The sequence below is a fragment of the Hordeum vulgare genome, chromosome 2H, assembly GCF_904849725.1.
Source record: "Hordeum vulgare subsp. vulgare chromosome 2H, MorexV3_pseudomolecules_assembly, whole genome shotgun sequence".
Taxonomy (NCBI): Eukaryota; Viridiplantae; Streptophyta; class Magnoliopsida; order Poales; family Poaceae; genus Hordeum; species Hordeum vulgare.
Genome location: NC_058519.1, coordinates 562,930,031 through 562,945,928, shown reverse-complemented (window position 1 = coordinate 562,945,928; position 15,898 = coordinate 562,930,031). Strand labels below are relative to the sequence as shown.

Genomic DNA, 15,898 nt, shown 5'->3' with positions numbered 1-15,898 from the left:
TAGAACTTGATGAGTTTATTGAACCATCACTTCGACCAGTGTGTAGCAGGGCGCAGGAAGTTGTTCCTGTGGCGCCTACACCAATTGAAGTGAAAGCTGATGATGGTGATCATCGAGTATCGGATCAAGTTACTACAAGCCTCGTAGGTTGACAAGGTCACGTACTACTACAGAGTGGTACGGTAACCCTGTCTTGGAGGTCATGTTGTTGAGCAACAATGAACCTACGAGTTATGGAGAAAGCAATGGTGGGCCCGGATTCCGACAAATGGCTAGAGGCCATGAAATCCGAGAGAGGATCCATGTATGGAAACAAAGTGTAGACTTTGGAAGAACTACTTGATGGTCATAGGACTATTGAGTAAAGATGGATCTTTAAAAGGAAGACAGACGATGATAGTGATAAGTCACTATTAAGAAAAGCTCGACTTGTCGCAAAGATGTTTCCGACAAGATCAAACAGTTGACTATGATGAGACTTTCTCACTCGTAGCGATGCTAAAAGTTTGTTAGAATTATGTTAGTAGTTGCTGCATTATTTATGAAATATTGCACGTAGGATGTCAAAACATTGTTTCCTCGACGGTTTCCTTGAGCAAACATTGTATGTGATACAACCAGGAGGTTTTGTCGATCCTAAAGATAATAGCAAGTATGCAAGCTCCAGTGATCCTTAAATGGACTGGTGCAAGCATCTCGGAGTTGGAATATACACTTTGATGAGATGATCAAGGATTTTGGGTTTGTACAAGGTTTATGAGAAACTTGTATTTCCAAAGAAGTGAGTGGGAGCACTATAGAATTTCTGATAAGTATATGTGGTTGACATATTGTGGATCAGAAGTAATGTAGAATTTCTGTAAAGCATACAAGGTTGTTTGAAAGGAGTTTTCAAAGGAATACCTGGATTGAGCTACTTGAACGTTGAGCATCAAAGATCTATGGAGATAGATCAAAAGCGCTTAATGAAAGTTTCAACAAGATGCATGCCTTGACAAGTTTTGAAGGAGTTCAAAATAGATCAGCAAAGAAGAAGTTCTTGGTTGCGTTGTAAGGTGTGAATTTGAGTAAGACTCAAAACCCGACCACGGCAGAATAAAGAGAATAGACGAAGGTCGTCTTCTATGCCTTAGCCGTAGACTCTAAAGTATGCCATGCTGAGTACCGCACCTGATGTGTGCCTTGCAGCAAGTCTGTTGAGAGGTACAGAGAGTGATCCATGATTGAATCACTAGCAGCGGTCAAAATTTATCCTTAGTAACTGATGGACTAAGGAATTTTTCTCGATTATGGAGGTGGTTAAAGAGTTCGTCGTAAAGGGTTACGTCGATGCAAGCTTTGACACTAATCCGAATAACTATGAGTAGTGAAACGGATTCGTATAGTAGAGTAGATATTTGGAGTATTTTCCGAATAGCACATAGTAGCAGCATCTATAAGATGACATAAAGATTTTTAAAGAACACACGGATCTGAAAGTTTCAGAACCATTGACTAAAACCTCTCTCATGGGCAAGACGTGATCAGATCCCATAACTATATGGGTGTTGGATTCGTTGGAATCACATGGTGATGTGAACTAGATTATTGACTCTAGTGCAAGTGGGAGACTGTTGGAAATATACCCTAGAGGCAATAATAAATTAGTTATTATTATATTTCTTTGTTCATGATAATCGTTTATTATCCATGCTCTAATTGTATTGATTGGAAACACAATACTTGTGTGGATACATAGACAAAACACTGTCCCTAGTAAGCCTCTAGTTGACTGGCTCGTTGATCAAAGATGGTCAAGGTTTCCTGGCCATAGGCAAGTGTTGTCACTTGATAACGGGATCACATCATTAGGAGAATCATGTGATGGACTAGACCCAAACTAATAGACGTAGCATGGTGATCGTGTCATTTTGTTGCTACTGTTTTCTGCGTGTCAAGTATTTGTTCCTATGACCATGAGATCATATAACTCACGGACACCGGAGGAATGCTTTGTGTGTATCAAACGACGCAACGTAACTGGGTGACTATAAAGATGCTCTACAGGTATCTCCGAAGGTGTTCGTTGAGTTAGTATGGATCAAGACTGGGATTTGTCACTCCGTGTGACGGAGAGGTATCTCGGGGCCCACTCGGTAATACAACATCACACACAAGCCTTGTAAGCAATGTGACTTAGTGTAAGTTACGAGATCTTGTATTACGGAACGAGTAAAGAGACTTGCCGGTAAACGAGATTGAAATAGGTATACGGATACTGACGATTGAATCTCGGGCAAGTAACATACCGAAGGACAAAGGGAATGACATACGGGATTATATGAATCCTTGGCACTGAGGTTCAAACGATAAGATCTTCGTAGAATATGTAGGATCCAATATGGGCATCCAGGTCCTGCTATTGGATATTGACCGAGGAGTCTCTCGGGTCATGTCTACATAGTTCTCGAACCCGCAGGGTCTGCACACTTAAGATTCGACGTTGTTTTATGCGTATTTGTGTTATATGGTTGGTTACCGAATGTTGTTCGGAGTCCCGGATGAAATCACGGACGTCACGAGGGTTTCCGGAATGGTCCGGAAACGAAGATTGATATATAGGATGACCTCATTTGATTACCGGAAGGTTTTCGGAGTTACCGGGAATGTACCGGGAATGACGAATGGGTTCCGGGTGTTCACCGGGGGGGCAACCCACCCCGGGAAGCCCATAGGCCTTGGGGGTGGTGCACCAGCCCTTAGTGGGCTGGTGGGACAGCCCAAGAGAGGCCTATGCGCATTGGGAAGAAAATCAAAGAGGAAAGGAAAAAAAAGAAGGAGGTGGGAAAGGGAAGAAGGACTCCACCTTCCAAACCAAGTAGATTTCGGTTTGGGAGGGGGAGACCTTCCCCCTTGGCTCGGCCGACTCCCTTGGGAGTCCTTGGACACCAAGGCAAGTCTCCCCCCTCCTCCTCCTATATATAGTGGGGTTTTAGGGCTGATTTGAGACAACTTTGCCACGGCAGCCCGACCACATATCTCCACGGTTTTACCTCTAGATCGCGTTTCTGCGGAGCTCGGGCGGAGCCCTGATGAGACAAGATCATCACCAACCTCCAGAGCGCCGTCACGCTGCCGGAGAACTCTTCTACCTCTCCGTCTCTCTTGCTGGATCAAGAAGGCCGAGATCATCGTCGAGCTGTACGTGTGCTGAACGCGGAGGTGCCGTCCGTTCGGCACTAGATCGTGGGACTGATCGCGGGACGGTTCGTGGGGCGGATCGAGGGACGTGAGGACGTTCCACTACATCAACCGCGTTCACTAACGCTTCTGCTGTATGATCTACAAGGGTACGTAGATCACTCATCCCCTCTCGTAGATGGACATCACCATGATAGGTCTTCGTGCGCGTAGGAAATTTTTTGTTTCCCATGCGACGTTTCCCAACAGTATCACAGTTGGAGCTTTAGAACAATCCTTTATCCTAGGAGGTTATGGTGGTTTCTCAGTGTAAGAACAAGGAACAACAAGATCACTAAAAGCTATGATTTTCTCCTCGACTAGATTGATTTTGGCTATGTTGCTTTCTACAGGAGGATGATATTTAAACCACTTCTCTTTGGGAAGATCAATATGAGCAGCAAAAGATTCACATAGAGAAGCTACTATCTCAGAGTCAAGTCCATACTTAGCGCTAAAATCTCTAGAAGTGTTTGTCTCAACAAAAGATTTAATGCAATCAAACTGGAAATTCATACCTGAGTCCTTACCTTCCTCCAGCTCCCAATCTTCAGAGTTGCGTTTGATTCTCTCCAATAAATTCCACTTGTGATCAATATCCTTCTTCATAAAAGAACCAGCAAAAGAAGTGTTAAGCATGGTATGATCTTCATGAGAAAGCCGAGCATAAAAGTTTTGAGTGATTATTTCTCTCGAGAGCTCATGATTGGGGCATGAATATAGCATTGATTTAAGCCTTCCCAAAGCTTGAGCTATGCTTTCCCTGTCACGAGGCCAAAAGTTATAAATAAAGTTCCGATCACGGTGTACTAAATGCATAGGATAGAACTTTTGATGAAATTCCAATTTCAACCGATTGTAGCCCCATGATCCAGCATCATCACATAGCCTATACCATGTCAACGCCTTATCCTTCAAAGATAAAGGAAAGACTTTCTTCTTTACCTCATCCTCGGGCAAAACTGCAAGCTTAAATAAACCACAAACTTCATCTACATAGATTAGATGAAAGTCTGGATGTGAAGATCCATCTCCTATAAAAGGATTAGCTAGCAGTTTCTCAAGCATACCCAAAGTAATTTCATAAAAGATATTTTCAGTAGGTACCTCAGGTTGAGGAGCAACTCCTCATGCTTCCGTTCGTGGTGAAGATACCCCGAACAAACTCCTCAAAGGAAGAGTTTCCATAGTGACAAGTGACAATAAATTTCAGCACAGTATAAAAATGTTTCCTTACCAAAGGCGCTTCACTCCCCGGCAATGGCGCCAGAAAAGATTCTTGATGACCCACAAGTATAGGGGATCAATCGTAGTCCTTTCGATAAGTAAGAGAGTCGAACCCAACGAGGAGCAGAAGGCTCTGATAAACGGATTTCAGCAAGGTAATAACTGCAAGCACTAAAAGTAGCGGTAACAAGTGATGGTGTAGCGAGGTGAAACGTAGCAAGCAAAGAGTAACAAGTAACAAGTAGTAGCAACGGTGCAGCAAGTGGTCCAATACATTTTGCAGCAAGGGACAAGCCTGAACAAAGTCTTATAGGAGGAAAAACGCTCCCGAGGACACACGGGAATTTCTGTCATGCTAGTTTCATCATGTTCATATGATTCGTGTTCGTTACTTTGATAGTTTGATATGTGGGTGGACCGGCGCTTGGGTACTGCCCTTACTTGGACAAGCATCCCACTTATGATTAACCTCTCTCGCAAGCATCCGCAACTACAAAAGAAGAATTAAGACAAAGTCTAACCATAGCATTAAACTAGTGGATCCAAATCAGCCCCTCACGAAGCAGCGCATAGACTGGGGTTTAAGCTTCTGTCACTCCAGCAACCCATCATCTACTTACTACTTCCCAATGCCTTCCTCTAGGCCCAAATATGGTGAAGTGTTATGTAGTCAACGTTCACATAACACCACTAGAGGAAAAACAACATACAACATATCAAAATACCGAATGAATATCAAATTCACATGACTATTATTAACATGACTTATCCCATGTCCTCAGGAACAAAAGTAACTACTCACAAGACATAATCATAATCATGACCAGAGGTGTAATGATAGCACCAAGGATCTGAACATAAACTCTTCCACCAAGTAATCCAACTAGCATCAACTACAAAGAGTAATCAACACTACTAGCAACCTTACAAGTACCAATCGGAGTTGCGAGACGAAGATTGATTACAAGAGATGAACTAGGGATTGGAGAGGAGATGGTGCTGATGAAGATGTTGATGAAGATGCCTCCCCTCCGACGAGAAGAGTGTTGGTGATGACGATGGCGATGATTTCCCCCTCCGGGAGGGAAGTTTCCCCGGCAGGATCGTCCTGCCGGAGCTCTAGATTGGATCTGCTCAAGTTCCGCCTCGTGGCGGCGGCGAAACCACGAAAAATCTCCCGATTGATTTTTTCCAGACCAGGACGCTTCATATAGCAAAAGATGGGGGCTAGTGGGCCTTCAGGCAGCCCACAAGCCTGCCCTGCGCCACAAGGGGGGTGGTGGCGGTGGGCAAGCTTGTGGGGCCCTGGTGGCCCCCCTTTGGTAGTTCTTTCGCCCAGTATTTTTAATATATTCCAGAAAAAATCCACGTAAATTTTCAGGGCATTTGGAGATGTGTAGAATAGTGGACTAGGATTTGCTCCTTTTCCAGTCCAGAATTCCAGCTGCCTGAATTCTCCCTCTTCAAATAATCCTTGCAAAATAAGAGAGAACACGCATAAATATGTTACCACAAGTAATATAACAGCCCAAGAAGCAATAAATATCAACATGAAAGCATGATGCAAAATGGACGTATCAGTAGGCTACCTCGCGGTTTGGAGCATATACGTCGTACTCCCTGGTCTCTTCGTGAGCTTACTAGAGATTATCCAAATCTCCTAGGTTGCGATGTTTACAATCGGAGCTCATATAGGTGTGTTCTTTCAAGATTGTTCTACAGGACAACATCTTTGCTATAATAGCCAATAGAATCACATTAAGGCATGTTGCCAAGCTGCCTAGCAGTACTTAAGCCTTACAGCTCTGAGAGTTTTGCATCTTCACTTAAAGACGGTCACTTATTACTCTCCTGTGTTAAACAATAGATTGTTCTTCCCAGGTCCAAATTCACGGGATCTCTGATCACAAAGGTTGGGTTACTACTATGGTGTAACATCTATGGGTCTCATACCCATCTCCCTAGATGCACTATCTATCACATTACCTGATAGTCCCTTTGTAAAAGGATATGCCAGGTTTTTGTCTGTTTGAATATACGTAATAGTTATTACTCCGGAGTTTCTCAACTTCCTGACAGATTTTAAACGTCTCTTCACGTGTCTTGATGACTTCGCGTTATCCTTAGAATTATTCACTTTAGCGATAACCGTTTGGTTGTCACAATTCATAAGAAGAGCCGGTACAGGTTTTTCAACCACAGGCAAGTCCATTAAGAGTTCACGCAGCCATTCTTGCTCTACAGTGGATGTGCCTAACGCAGTTAGTTTTGCTTCCGTAGTTGACCTTGTCAATATGGTTTGCTTGCAAGACCTCCATGGCACTACACCACCTCCATGAGTAAATACATACCCACTTGTAGCGTAGAGTACATCAACATCAGAGATCCAATTTGAATCACTATATCCTTCTAGCACAGCGGAGTGCCCTGAATAGTGAATTCCATAACTCATAGTACCTCTCAGATAGTGCAAAACCCTTTCTAGTGCATGCCAATGATCATTACCCGAGTTGGACATGAACCTACTCAGTTTCCTCACAACAAAAGAGATGTATGGTCTTGTAGCACTAGCTAGGTACATGAGTGAACCGACAATTTGAGAGTATCTTAATTACTCTCTCGTTTCTTTCTTGTTCTTTCTAAGTGTCACGCTGGGATCATAAGGTGTTGGAGAAGGCTTGCTATCCATAAAGCCGAAACGGCTCAAGACCTTCTCAACATAGTGAGATTGCGTTAGAGTAATCCCACTCTCATCCTTAATAAGTTTGATGTTTAGGATCACATCAGCTTCTCCCAGATCTTTCATGTCAAAACTCTTTGATAGAAAAGTCTTGACCTCATTGATCACAACAATGTTTGTACCAAAGATCAATATGTCATCCACATACAAACATAATATGACACTATTGCCTCCACCATGGCGATAGTAGACACACCTATCAGCCTCATTAATGACAAATCCTGCATGAGTCAAAGTTCTTTCAAAAAGTAGCACCCGAATGAATAGGTGTCAAAGTAATCTTCGCCTTCTTTATGAGTGTCGCGCCTTGTACTTATCAATGGTATCATCAGGCCTTAACTTCTTTTTGAACACCCATTTACAACCATAAGGTCGTTCAGTTAACTCCCAAGTTCCATTAGAAAAATACTGAGTCCATCTCATTATGAACAGCTTCTTTCCAATCATCTACATCTGGAGACGCATATGCCTCTTCAATAGACTTGGGAGTATGGCCGAGTTTCATCGTTATCCTTCTCATGGACTTCCTCGGGTGTTTGTTCAATATAATCATCAAGTGTACTAGATTTAGATTTTAACTCGGAAGGTAGCCGCGCCCCCGCAAGGCATCGGACCATTCACGCGCATGTCGCACGCCCGGCGAGGCGAGCGAGCGCGCGCGTGTGGTTCTCTCCTTTCTCTTCTCAACACACACTTAGAGTAGTGGGGAGAACTCACTATATAAAGAGGTCCAACATTTCCTCCACTTGTGGTATGGGACTAAACTTTAGCACCACCACACTACCACTTGTCATTTTATTTATGGGCTCAAGTTGAGATTTCAGAATTTTGTACATGGGTCAAGCCCATTCAATTCTAAGAAGTTGCATCTTCGAGCCAAGTTATTATACCGGTTCAATGTATAGCACAAGTTCTAGCATTAAAGTGACTGGTTATGTCAAATTCTAACACCACGAGTGTAATTGACTCAATTTATTTTCTGAATAATATATGATGTGTGCATCTTTGGATGTATAGGTCGGAGGTTATTCCCCTTTTCGAGAAAATGAGCCTTATCAGGTGTAGCACTTCAATTGCTTCTATCAAGCAAATACTTTTGTATAAAAGTAAAGAAAAGAAGAAAACGATTTACCTATTGAGCAAATGTTCACTGCAATGGAGGGAAGGGAATGATATGTCTGCCTCTATTTATGTTACAACGAGTGTTACTCCCACATCCGCCCCTTATTCGCCATTGTTCCTAGTAGGTGCGCCACAAGTGATCAAGTCGCTGATCAGATCTCGTAGCATTATGTTACATGCATGCTACATTTCTGAGTGATGATGCGTCCGACCGGTGAGCCCGCAGAGGAAACCCCCACGCCGCCGCCGAGGCACCGTGGAGCCGTGGTCTTTCTCGTCGGCGTCGAGATTCTTGGGCGCTGCCAGCATCTTCGTCAGGCGCTCCTCCAGCGTCCAGACGCGTCTGCGCGCATTGAGCCACGCGATGATGTCGGCGAAGATGACCTCAACGTTCTCGTCCGGCTCGCCGGCGGTGAGGCCGTGCCACATCCCCGGGTAGAGCTTGATGGCCTTGTCCGTGCTGGCGGCGTGCTCGTAGAGCGCGCGGCTCACCTCCGGGTCCGTCACGGTGTCGGCCTCGCCGTGCAGGACCAAGAAGGGCAGCTTCACCTTGGATAGGCTGCCCTCCACGTACATGCTGGTCCTGAGCATCTCCAGCGCCGTCTTGAGCCGCGGTTTGTCCTGGTAGATCAGCTTGTTCTTCCTGATCTGCTCCGCATGGCACAAACACAAGATCAGATTAGCTTCTCTAGTAGTACAATGCAAAATGCACTAGTACTATAGCATGGTTTCGGTGCTGGAAAAATAAAGATCTATCTATGGCTTGCTTCTGACTGGCATTCTGGACACTGGGAAATGAAAATTCAGGCTGCCTCCCATGATGACACGACTGAAACTAGGATGTCTGAACTCCTTTTTTTTTGCGGGTAGGATGTCTGAACTCTGAAGAAGAAGAAGAACTGAAGAAGGGGGGATTTGATCTCACCGACCTTTTCGCGCTTGTCGGGGTCCTTGAAGGCGGCATCGATGACGTCCTTGGTCGGGACGATCTTCCACTTGGGTATCACGTCCTCCACCTGCGTCAGGGCGGTGATAACCAGCGGGTGCGGCTTCACCTTCTCCGATATCTGAATTTGGCGCATTGCAAATACAATGTCAGTTGAGAGAAATGCATGCCATGGCGGGAGAAGAAACTAAAAGGAAAATCATTCATCTCATGCTCGTGCTCGACCTTGCACATGGGCGCGACGAGGACGGCGCCGTCCCAGAACGTGGGGTCCTTCCTGTGCAGCAGCAGCGCCACCGCGCCGCCCATGGACTCGCCGTAGAGGAACCTGCTCTTGTTCCTGTACTCTTCCAGGTCTGCACGAGTTCCACGCGACGGTTAAAAATAAGATACATTTTCTTTTCTCGTTGAAAGGAAGAAAGTGGTACAGTACCGCAGATGGACTTGTAGAATCGGTCGCAGTCGTCGACGAGGCGGTGGAAGCTGCGGATGTAGCAGCGGGTGCCCATGGACTTGCCGTGCCCTTCGTAGTCCATCCCGAACACGCCGTACCCGGCCGCCGCCAGCCGCACCCCGCATGCTGCCAGATAGTAGTATTCCCATCAGTCGTTAGTGATACTACTGCTAGATCATGTAGGCCGAGAAATGTCACTGACATTCTCACATTCATTCATTTTAACTGAAACTCAAGTACGCCACCCAAAAGCCGCTAAAGTTTGGGCTTGAAGGAAAACCCGATTTCCCACTAGCCTTACCAAACAGCTGTTAATCAAAGACAGTCAGACAGAGGACCACCACTCTAACCGGAGCACTATAGTACTCGTCCACTAGATGGGGTCATATCTAATCTACCCCATTCCTCCTCTATAGTCTATACCATACCCAATTTTTGATTGCGGCCAGAGTGGACAATGTGCATCCATCATCCTCTCCAACCTCTACTCAGTTTAGCAAGCAATAGTGCACTGGAACGGCAGCTAACCTGTAGCGGTCACAATAAATTTCCTCGATGCATACGCATTGTAAGCGCTGGAACCCTAACTACGCCCGTGAAGGACCAGGGCGCCGCTCGAGTACGCACGCACGCTGTAGCGTGTGGGCACGTCCACACGCAGCGAGTTCCAGCCACGCTTCATGGTGCCTGAAATGTTGCTCGCCGGAGGTGGGGGCGGCGGCGGGGGACCAAGAGGTAGTTGGTCGCTGTTAATGGCGATCGAGCTACTCCGGCGGAATGGGACGCCGCCAGCGCTAGGGTATACGGTATCAAGTCTCAAGTACCGTCAGTCGAATTAAAAGCAGACGCCGCTGTTCTAATAAGATCTGTGAATCCGACGCGGCCAACAAGGCGCCCGTGGAGCCGACGCCAGTGGTTAATGGTGGATGGGGACGGTGTGGCGATCTATTGATGGTGGAGGCAGCTCACCTATAAAACCCTCATGGGCGAAAGGGACATGTATCCAACACCCGTGTCCACGACTTGGGTAAGGCCCAGATGTGGAAGCATGCAGAGGGATGATGAGAGTGACACCCCAAGATGAAAAAAAAGGCTTACTTTGGGTAAAGTTTAGCAAAATTACATCATTTTAAATTTTTTTAATTACAAAAAAGAAAAAATCATCTTCATTTCGTCCACATGTTTTTTTTTTTGGGTATGGTCGTTCAGGAATCTGTACATCACTTTGTTGTACAAGCTTGAAATTCATGCAAAACAGTCTCCTGTTGTACAAGCTTGATGGGAATTGCCCTACTTGGTTCAAATGTTACACTGATACTCATTCTTGGTTCATGCTTTTCTTCTGGACCGAATGTACAGCAGTCCACATAAAAATTCCAAGATGGCTCATAGGTTGACTAGGACAGCCATTTGGATTAGTAGGGGTTGGTGCTACGAGGCTTTTGCAGAAAGAACAGGTATGTTAATCAGGACAGGTGAACCAACAGATTTTATATGCGTGCACACAGTGTAACAGGGAGTACACTAATAACTGATTAAAAATTTAATTACTAGGGCAGGTGCAGCAGATACTACAACAGGGATGTTAATTAGGACAGGTGCTCTGAATTGAGATCTCTGCCTGCCCGGGTCGGCTTTTAAATGCGTGCATCAGTCTATTAAATGACCAAAAATTACTGCAGTGCCACCCCTATTCTGGTATATCAACCATCAGTCCATCTCAATCTTAGCTAATTAAGGTATACATCCATCAGCCACTGGTTAGAAGATTGCTTATTCAGTGCATTCCCTTAATTGAGGCTTAAAGTATTAAGACACTTTATGAAATGGTTGGTTGGGTGATGAAGAGTTCGCGGTTAGAGCATCAAGAACCAACCCTTCAAACCCGCCTCAAACGCCGGACAAGCCGTCTAATCATCGATCGGTCACAAAAAAATCAACCCAGCCGGACCCCTTAAACGGGTCTCAAACGTCATAATATGTGTCATATGTTATGTATAAATAATATGATTAGAAACTCTATCCATAAATGAATCCAGAGATATTATTTTAATGATAAACTAAGATATACTACTCCCTGCGTTCCAAAATATAAGACATTTTAGGGATTTCACTAGGAGACTACATACGAAGCAAAATGAGTGAATCTATACTCTAAAATATGTCTATGTACATCCGTATGTAGTTTATAATACAATCTCTAAAAGGTCTTATATTTAGGAACGGAGGGAGTATTTGGTTAGTCAAATCGTCAGACTTTGCAGTACGCGCGTGCATTATATGCACGTGGACAAAGACAGTAACTACAATTACTGTGACCCCACAGGTAAGGTACGTTGAACCCAAACTGATGAACAGAGGGACAACAACTAGCGTCAGTTTGCTAGTTATCGTCTTCTTGCTGGCGTCAAGACACAAGACTAAGACAGAAACATCCAAGAGATTAAACACCGCCACCAGAATTGTGTACTGTGTGTGTAAATGCGTGTAGTAAATGAACTATTACGTCCATTTTATGTAGACGCTCTCTGTGTGTGTGTTTGCTCGAGAGTACATTTTTCATCTATTAACTGATGGTAACTAGTGCTGTACCAGCAGGACTACTAGAGTAAGCTGTAAGCGGCACTACCGCAGATGTGTACTGTGCAATGCTCTTAACCAGAGGCAGAGGGGTCTCAGGGTAAGGTTTCTTCCCGGCTATGGACGCCACTGGACCATGAGTCAGTATTTTTGGAGACCCTGGCAGTATAGCTAGTGCATTCATCTGAACCCAGCAATTAATGCCTCTGGATCGGAGACTATGAACAGCATCGAAGGAGAATACTATGCTACCTATGCCAACACAAACCGCTCGTGAAACCTTTTGTGTAGTTCATCCGTGTACTAGCCGGACATACTTATAGAGAAGTTTGAAGGTGTTCACATGCAAAACAAGATTGCCTCTATGACACGCTATTCTTCGTCGTCGTTTATACAAAGAAGGCAAGTAAAATGAGAAACAAGTATATGGAACAGAAATATTGGATCAAGCAAGCATAGATCATACACACCTCTCATGAAGCCGCTGCATTCCATGCCGTAACCTGGATAACGAATTGTGTTAACATAACAGACATGGCATGAGATGAACTGAGGAAGCGAAGCAAACTAGTAAATCTTAATTACTCCGTACCGTGGCAGAGGAAGACGAGTGCCTTGGGCGATGTGGAGGCCGGCAGCCATCCGCAGGTGAAGAGCTGCACCCCGCTCGAGTTCCTCACGTACTCCTGCCAAAACAAACGACATCGATCGACCAGATTGATTGGAAACCAAGCAGCGGAACGAATCGAAGAGCAATCGCATGCAATGTAGTGCGGGGCCAAGAATCACCTCGTGGTATTCGACGTCCATCCTGGAGCTGGAGGCTTTGCGCGAAGGGGGAGGGCACGTAGGGGAGCGGCGGCGTGAAGAGCTGGGAAGAAGGTAAGGGAGGTGGATGGATGGAGGGGAAGTACGGGTGGAGGCCGGCGAGGAGCGATGGGGCAGAGCAGGTGAGGGTTGGGTCGCGTAGGTTGGATTCTCTGGTGCCGCTGAAGACAGTGGTGCTAGCGTGCGTACCCTGTGCTGGCCGGTGACGGGAGGACGGACGGAGACGAGACACCTAAATCTGCCTGCGCGGAGCCTGGCCGCGAGGTGACGTATTTATGAGTTATGATGACCCCCGACGGTGGTGGCTCAGAGACCGGATCGGATTAGGAGTTTGTATTACTGTCCCGTTCGGATCCGTCAGGTAAGTGAGTTTGTTTCCGGTTACTACAAAGAGAACGCTTGCTTTCGAGCGTTCCGAACGGGCGCTCTCCAACCGTCCGATCGATAACCAGATCGTGACACGTGTGACGACCGAGGTGGGACCGGCTAGGGGAGGAGAGACGGTGTGGTTTTCTTTTGGTTCCGTTTTGAGTTCCTGGCGGAGCTCATTTTCAGTCATCCTCTTTTTCTCGTTCATTTTGTCTAGACCGGGAAACGGAATCTCTAGACGGGGGCGTCGATGAACTGTGGACATCGGGAGTTCAAGGCTGGAAGGCAAGGCGGTGGGGCCGTGGGCTGCCCTCACTAACGATAATTGTCTCACACGAAGGATAGGTGGGACGGTGGGTGTGTATGAACTACTCGTGTGCGTGCGACGAGAGAAGAGGAGGGAGAAGGGGAGGCAGATGGCAGCGGCGGACGAGGACACACTGCTACATCTTCAAAAGAAGATTAGTTCGCTTTTAGCTCATATATTCTTCATACGGTTGTATAGGTTTCCGATCAGGCGGAAGCAACACCTACTATTGAGGGAACTCAAATCCCGACAACTAAATCCGTAGTCCGAGGGACACGACTGCACCTCTTGCCCTGCAAAAGCCTAGTCCCGAGGCAAGATTTGGGAGAGGTTTTCCCATGAGAGTTTTTAAGGGATTGCGGTTAGTGTTCATGAGAGGGTTCATCAAGGTGCAACACAAAATCCCGTGAGATTTTTTAGAAGAGGAAGCTTAATTTTTAAGAGCATTATTTTGCTATGAGGATTTGACCTTGTTTATGATGAGGAACGTTGCATGGGAAACAAAAAATTTCCTATGCAAACGAAGACCTATCATGGTGATGATCATCTACGAAAGGGAGATCAGATCCACATACCCTTGTAGATCGCTAAGTGAGAAGCGTTAAGAAAACGCGGTTGATGTAGTGGAACGTCTTCGCGATCCAAATCGCCGTCGTCCCACAATCCGTCCCGATCTAGCACCGAACGGACGACACCTCTGCGTTCAGCACACGTACAACTCGATGACGATCTCCGCCTTCTTGATCCAGCAAGAGAGACGAAGAGGTAGCTGAATTCTCCGGCAGCACGACGACGTGGCGGTGATGATGGTTGAGCTACTCCGGCAGGGCTTCACGGTGTCGTACCGATCTAGTTATGATGTGTCACGAAGTAGTGGAGGGAGATGGGTTTGCACAAAGGCTTGAGTTGCAGAAACCCTAAAACCTTCCACTATATATAAAGGAGGAACCAAGGGGTGGTTGTCTTGCCTCCTACTCCAACGAGGAGCTTCGGCCGAGGCAAGGAGGGAGGAGTCCTCCTCCAATTCGGTTTGGTGGAGGACTCCTTCCTATCTTGTCCACCTCCTTCTTTTTTTTCCTTTTTCCTTCTTTGTTATTGCTTTGGCCAAAGTAGCCTTATTGGGCTGGCCTCACCAGCCCACTAGGGGCTGGTGCGCCACCCATGGGCCTATTTGGTTCTCTCCCGGGTGGGTGGCCCCTCCCGGCAAAACCCCGGAACCCATTCATCACTCCCGGTACTTTACCGGTAATTCCCGAAATCTTTCCGGAAGCCAAATGCTATAATCCTATATATCAATCTTCGTTTGGGACCATTCCGGAGACACTCGTGATGTCCGGGATCTCATCCGGGAGTCCGAACAACATTTGGTTACCAACATCAATAATTCAACTATACCGAAAACATCACCGAACCTTAAGTGTGCACACCCTGCGGGTTCGAGAACTATGTAGACATGACCGAGACAATCCCCGGTCAGTATCCAATAGCGGACCTGGACATCCATATTGGATCCTACATATTCTACGAAGATCTTATCGGTTGAACCTCTATGTCAAGGATTCAAACAATCTCGTATATCATTCCCTTTGTCCTTCGGTATGTTACTTGCCCGAGATTCATCATCGGTATCGCCATACCTATTTCAATCTCGTTACCGGCAAGTCTCTTTACTCGTTCCGTAATACAAGATCTCATGGCTAACTCTTTATTCACATTGCTTGCAAGGCTTGTTTGTGATATTGTATTATCGAGTGGGCCCCGAGATACCTCTCCGCCACACGGAGTGACAAATCCCAGTCTTGATCCATGCTAACCCAACGGACACCTTCGGAGATGCCTGTAGAGTACCTTTATAGTCACCCAGTAACTTTGCAACGTTTGATACACACAAGGCATTCCTTCGGTGTCACTGAGGTACATGATCTCATGGTCATAGGAATGTATACTTGACATGCACAAAACAATAAAATGACACGATCATTTGCTATGTTTTTAGTTTTGGTCTTGTCCATCACATCATTCTCCTAATGATGTGATCCCGTCATCAAGTGACAACACTTGTCTATGGCTAGGAAACCTTAACCGTCCTTGACCAACAGGCTAGTC

General features: G+C 45.9%; 1 protein-coding gene across 1 annotated transcript; it reads right to left on the bottom strand.

Moving 5' to 3' along the window:
• Positions 1–8,293: 8,293 nt before the first annotated feature.
• Positions 8,294–13,377, bottom strand: LOC123427276 (caffeoylshikimate esterase-like). The gene is made up of 7 exons (XM_045111283.1): positions 13,078–13,377; positions 12,881–12,974; positions 12,759–12,791; positions 9,688–9,834; positions 9,480–9,610; positions 9,238–9,375; positions 8,294–8,956 (listed from the first exon to the last, which is right to left on the bottom strand). The coding sequence occupies exons 1-7, from the start codon at positions 13,096–13,098 to the stop codon at positions 8,492–8,494; spliced, it is 1,029 nt and encodes a 342-aa protein (XP_044967218.1). The 5' UTR covers positions 13,099–13,377; the 3' UTR covers positions 8,294–8,491.
• Between the last annotated feature and the right edge of the window lie 2,521 nt (positions 13,378–15,898).

Excerpts from the sequence above, each read along its gene's own strand:
- LOC123427276 (XM_045111283.1), bottom strand. The coding sequence starts at position 13,098 with ATGGACGTCGAATACCACGAG. Across the intron at positions 9,611-9,687 it reads ATTCTACAAGTCCATCTGCG|ACCTGGAAGAGTACAGGAAC; the intron begins GTACTGTACCAC and ends GAACTCGTGCAG. Across the intron at positions 8,957-9,237 it reads ACCCCGACAAGCGCGAAAAG|ATCAGGAAGAACAAGCTGAT; the intron begins GTCGGTGAGATC and ends CATGCGGAGCAG.